Raw genomic sequence first — 6,000 nt, 5'->3', positions numbered from 1 at the left:
ATTTCAAGCTTTTTTGTCCCTACATGATGCCCCTGTTCCAAGCCCTCATTACATATAGTGACTACAGTTTGTCTAAAGTTACACACAAAACTACACAAAGGGTAGTCTGTATTCTGTCTGCCACAAATATCAAAACCCAGTTTTTGACAGTGTAAATCAAAGACATAAATACAACTGTGACCATGAGGGAATGCCTGTATAGAATGAGTTATGAACAACTAACACTTAAATACAACTACACTAATTTATTGCAAGCCCATGAGTGTTTATTAAAGGCCTCTTAATATATCAATAGATCCCCAAGAAACACATGGATGACAATTTAATGAGAAGAAACACAGAATACACTCAAGCTCCATGAAAATGTAGAAAAGGTATTTCCATGAAATTCAACAGATTCAACCTATGTGTGAAATAGAACTATTACCTAGTGTTAAAGGCAACAATTAATCATGCACTGTACAGGTCTTAAACACAGTAAGGATTTATTCAGATGTGCTTCATCTGGGTTCATATTCATGAACTAAAACATTTAGTGCAATGAGAAGTTTGCAAATTTTATATCGCAAAGATAACAGACACCATGACACACATGGGAGTTACTTTTTTTTGTCTTTTTTTAGGGAGAAGGGGTCCCTCTGAGGAGTAATGAGAAACTTTGTTTATTCAGCATATTTATATGCATTTACAAGTTTTTATTCATTTCACAATTTCACACTCCTCATTACACTTAATCATCAATTCTAATAAATGTCAGATTTGCCAGCAGCTTCACTTAAAATCTGCAGATACCTACCACATAGATAAATATACAAAAATATCACTATTGCAATAGCCTTCATGGATACTGGGCATAGTAATTCTCACTCAGATCAGACAGACCCAAGTGGTCTTGCCAACATCCCAAGTGCTGACACAGTGTGATCGGGGTCAACCTGTTGCCATCTACCAGTAATAATGTTAGCAGGTTGTTAAAGAGATTAGCTTTGTCTTGCAGAGTGTATGGGAGCATGGAGTGCACATACCTGCAAGTCTGTATCATGGCTTACACTGACCTCACAAATATTAAACCCATTAAATCTACTTGTAGGAACTAGCCTATTCTATTGACTGTAATGGCAAAACTTTAAAGGGTCCTGTCATCCCCAGACTTAGAATTTTTATCTCAAACCTAATAGATAAAACAGTCAGTTTATTTTAGTATAAGTTATCAAATAACTAGAAAAAAACTGTTTAACACATCTTTGCCTTTTCCACAATAGAAAATCAAACCCCACATTTTATCATTGCAAGTCCTGAACCCACTAACCCACAAAAGGCAGAGTTGGGGACATGAAGCAAAGGTAACAGATAATGAATGAACACAATTAACAAAATATTTTTTGTGCAATATTTATTTTCCATTATATTACTAGCTACTCGTAAAACAACAAAAAAAGAGCAAAAGCACTAGCACAAAAACAAAAAATAAAGACTTGAAGAACTAACAGCTAAATATGTAAGCAAATTCTCTATTTTTGAACATCTTTTGATCTATTTGTACAACATGTAATCCTAAACCAACCGGTTATTCAAATTTGGGAACAATGTTAAGAACAGCAGCATGCTTTGGGCCTAAAGGTACACTGTTTAGTTGAATTTTAGTGTGGCCAGAACTTGTAAGTGCACCAGACTTCACGTTACCACTGTGAAGCTCCACTTCCGCTGTGTCTGGGAGATGCTTGTTCGTACCTTTGAAATTCACAGTGGTGGAGTTATCTCCCATGTTCATCACCACCAGGTACCCAGGAACTCCTTTCTTTACTCGAATCATCGAGAAAATATTATCTGTTATAACTGGAAACTCCATGAGTCCAAACTTTATAGCCTTTTCTCCTCGAAGTTTATTAAGTTTTGTGAAAATTTTCAGATGAGAGTAATCCTCCTTCTCTTCCTCCTGGAACATTTTTGTGTACGTTTACAAATTTATTATAGCCTCCACCATTTCAAATACTAAAGACTGATGTACTTACTAGATAACTGATAAATAAACCAAATTACTTCCAAATTAAACTCTCTACCTCTCTACACTTTAAAAAATTGTTTTGTTTAGAACATTGTACAAAATTACACAAGAGCTGTGTCAGACATTCCTAATTTAGCAATGAAAGACAAAAGGGAAAGTGGTAAGTCCAGACCCTCAATTCTTGGGACTACTGTTTTACCAACAAACAGTAGTACTGACCTTTGTATCATATCATCTCTCATAGCTAAAAGAACATGTTTGGAAAGACTAGAATTCAAGCCTGAGTTAAGCTCTAGCCATTTGGCCAAGATATTTTAAATACACAGGCTGTAAAAATGTTTACAAGAAAGAAAACTAAGAAAACGATAAACAAGTTATTTTTAACTTAACACCTCTACCTTCCTGTTCCGAGGCTATTTTTGAAATTCTGAAAAGCAAAGCTCAACCTGTGATCATTAATTAATTGAAACTTGTAGAATTTCAGCCTTAGGTCCAGTTGCTTTAAAAACATTGTTTTGGTTCTTTAAACAAGCATTACTCACTCCCAATGGTTTGTATTCCTAATAAAATCTGCCAAAATTTTTACAGAAATTATTTCAATTTTTAATCACCATTTATGAGAAACTACTGAACTTTTACAACAGCATTTGTTTTACTACAATTCTTATAAACTAACACATGAATGGAGCATAAATTAATTGAAATTAACTGTATTTTAACCAAAACTACTGAAGACTTCATATTTTCTTCAAGAAAAGAACTGCACTAAAAAGCTCTAAAAGTCAACATATTTAGACTAAATCCAAAAGAAACAATGCCCCCGCTATATATATAAAGTGGTTTATTATGCAATAAATGAAGGCTTACCTCAACATTCACAGATGTATAATTGAGACCCATAGGTAATGAAGTAGATGAGGTATTGGTAAAACCAGCAAATGGTTCTTTTGACCATTGCATTGGACTGGGACCAACCTTTCGTGTACCACTCTACAAGGAGAAGACAGAAGAGACAAAATATTAATTCTAACACCCGATTTCTATAAAAACGAAAAGTTTTCTTCCATATATTGTATTAGAGATCTTTAATAAAAATAATACTGCATATACGTAATAAAATACACTTACATGTAAATATAGAATACAAACTCTACAGTCTTCTTTATATATTAGATTTACAACTGTGTACCTAAATAAATTTAGCTTTTACAGGACATAGCTGGTTTTCTTATTCATCTTTTATAGCACAGAGTGAAAAACAGGCAAAACTATAGATGCTTCACTGTTTCTGACACAAATTATTTTACACAACAACCAATGCATGTCATCTTTGAAACTGCACCTTTTTGGTTGTTTTAGAGAAGTCTGCAAATCTGTCTGGTGAATCTGCCATGCCCAACTCATCCCCAAAGAAAGTTATAGGAGTCCCTTTGGCTAGCATAGTCACCATGTGGATACCATCTAACAGATCATGTCCAATTCTACTGGCCAAACGTGGCGAGTCCAAAGTCCCCAGCTGTCAAGCAGACAAAATAATTTAATACAATATCTTCATAAAAATTAAGTTTGCCAGTGATTTTATGTCTTCATAATATGAAAAGTGAAAAGGAATAATTTGTGAAATTTAAAAAAATTATCCAAAAAGTACAGAAATTAACTTTTGTCACTTATGGAAACTGAACAGTACGCCAATGTTACAATTTTAAGTTTTACTTTAATAAAACATACAAGTTGTTTGTTTCTTTATTTTTTCTCACAGAAGTTTTCACTTATCATTAACTATTTATAAACATGAAATATCTAGACAAAATAATAATTCTTAATTAGAGCCAAAGGAATAAGCCACAGCAAATTACATAAAACAAGGAAAAGAATATTTTCTTAAACAAAGCCTAGTGACAATGTAGTTGAATATGCTGCAGTAACAATGTCTAAATTTCCTCAAAAGAAGAACAGGAAAAACATCTATATACTCTAGTGCAGGGGTTCCCAACCTTCTGGCACTCGCAACATGAAAATGTAATTGATGAAATAAAATTAATGTTATCCCAAGCTACTTCTAACAAGGCTACGCAACTCCCCTGCCAAGGCTTCGCAACCCCCCTTGGGGGTCGCCACCCACCGGTTGGGAACCCCTGCTCTATTGTGTCTGAAACAAAAGAAGTTCAGTCTGTTCTGATTAACTGAATGTGGATGTTCACGAAAGTTGGTCTATTGAACTGGTCCCCCCAGACCAGAGAAATAATGATGATTACAATTTAATATTTTTGTCATCTTTCAAAATTTATAGTGCACACTGGAGAGATTTGCAATATCTGATAAAAGTTAAGAAAAACAATCCTTATGCTCCAAATAAATATATATATTTATTTAAAGCAGCGTTTCACTTTTACATCTTCAGAGTTAACACGTGTATCTTCACAAAATAAAACAGACCATTAGCAACATTATATGTGGGGTGTGTTAATAAAGTATTTGTACTTAAGTATTTTCAAGTTGATGAAATCAGTCCAACTCAGACAAGACAGAGTGCAAGGTGATGTTCATGTGACAAATCAAAATAATTTTTCAGCTATAACATTTACATACTATATTTGCATAACCTCTAAAACCTCCTAAATCTATATATAAAAAATGATGTTTCTGGTATGTTTTCTACTCCAAAACAAACTGTTGGAATATCAGTAATGAAGATTAAATATGAAAGAATGATAACTGATGATTACATAATTTGTCACTGCCAGCTTTTGACCACATTTTAAATTTGAAATATGCCACTATGAGTTAATACCACTACCATGCAGCATTAGTCATACTTGGCTCTCAAAAAATACAAAAATGTGTGCCTGTTCCTCATTATCATTGGACATGGATCATTTTTAGTAGGATAATGAGGAATAATATTCCATGTCCACCAAGTTTCATCAAAATCCATTCATTTTTGATTGAGTTACAGAGCAAGCACATTACAAAAAATCAGTCCATGTTAACAGAGAGGGACTTTTTGGATTTTTCTGACCTTAACCTTTCACAAAACTAATCACTTCCGAGTTGGATCACAATCCCAATGTATACCAACTACTGTCCAAATCCATTCAGCCATTTGAGAAATCTTGCTGAAAATACACAGAGATAGGAGTGAAAATGACACCTCTGTCCACCTTTAGTATCAAACATAATAACTTCAAACTTGGAGTTCTGAAAGGATACCTTTGGCATTTTTAAAAGGTCATCATAAAAGAAAGGACAAACATTTTATTTTTAGTACTTTGACTACCACCCACAAACACAAGTTAATAGTGAATACATGTTCTATCACTGCAACTTCACTAGTGCATTCAATTGCACCTCTAAAGGGCTCTACAACTTTCAAAAAATACAGAAATTTAAGCATGTGTCATTACAGCTCTCAGAGTATAGTGACCTAAGTGCAAAGATTAACATTTGTAGAAATTTACAAATTTAGGCATGTATTGGGACAAAAAATTCAAAATTCCCTGTAACATGTTTTACTGGATAGCAGGCCTAATCCACAATTAATGATATTTTTAACATTTCACTTGTGGATTATTCCATTAACCACACATTTTGCAACATAGTGATTTTAGCTCCTAAGTATGCCTTCCTCCCTACACACACACAATTTGTACAACTAACTGTCTCACACGAAGGGATAAATGCCAACTGATGATTCATTTCTTATCTCCCAGTTTCTTTATCATTAGTATTATTCACTTTTTGTAGATCTCACTATAGCTTAGTTTTATATTTGTTCAGTTTTCCTTTGTTCAATCTGTTTTATTACCAGTCTCTCTTCAGGTGTTCAAATGTTTTTAACAGGTTTCCATATTCCAAACACAACTTGGTATTGTAAATAATCCATCTCTCTTCAGGTACTAGAAAGTTCAGCTGTCTTGTGAACAATTCTTCTTTTCACTCATTTGAAAATTAAAAACTATTTATTTGTTATAAATGTATCAATTCAAAATTCTGGC

At 33.5% G+C, this 6,000-nt stretch overlaps 1 protein-coding gene across 3 annotated transcripts in view; it reads right to left on the bottom strand.

The window, feature by feature from the left end:
- Nucleotides 1-646: 646 nt before the first annotated feature.
- LOC143226580 (maltase A2-like) overlaps nucleotides 647-6,000 on the bottom strand; it is a 28,350-nt gene continuing 22,996 nt past the window's right edge. For all 3 annotated transcript variants that reach the window (XM_076457734.1, XM_076457737.1, XM_076457736.1), the window contains exons 9-11: nucleotides 3,348-3,521; nucleotides 2,873-2,995; nucleotides 647-1,936 (exon numbers count right to left, since the gene is read on the bottom strand). In XM_076457734.1, coding sequence (XP_076313849.1) covers nucleotides 1,568-1,936; nucleotides 2,873-2,995; nucleotides 3,348-3,521 — 666 coding nt within the window. In that variant the 3' untranslated portion in view covers nucleotides 647-1,567. The remainder of the gene's footprint in view (nucleotides 1,937-2,872; nucleotides 2,996-3,347; nucleotides 3,522-6,000) is intronic.

The sequence above is a fragment of the Tachypleus tridentatus genome, chromosome 9, assembly GCF_004210375.1.
Source record: "Tachypleus tridentatus isolate NWPU-2018 chromosome 9, ASM421037v1, whole genome shotgun sequence".
NCBI lineage: Eukaryota > Metazoa > Arthropoda > Merostomata > Xiphosura > Limulidae > Tachypleus > Tachypleus tridentatus.
This window is presented reverse-complemented; position numbering and strand designations above follow the sequence as displayed.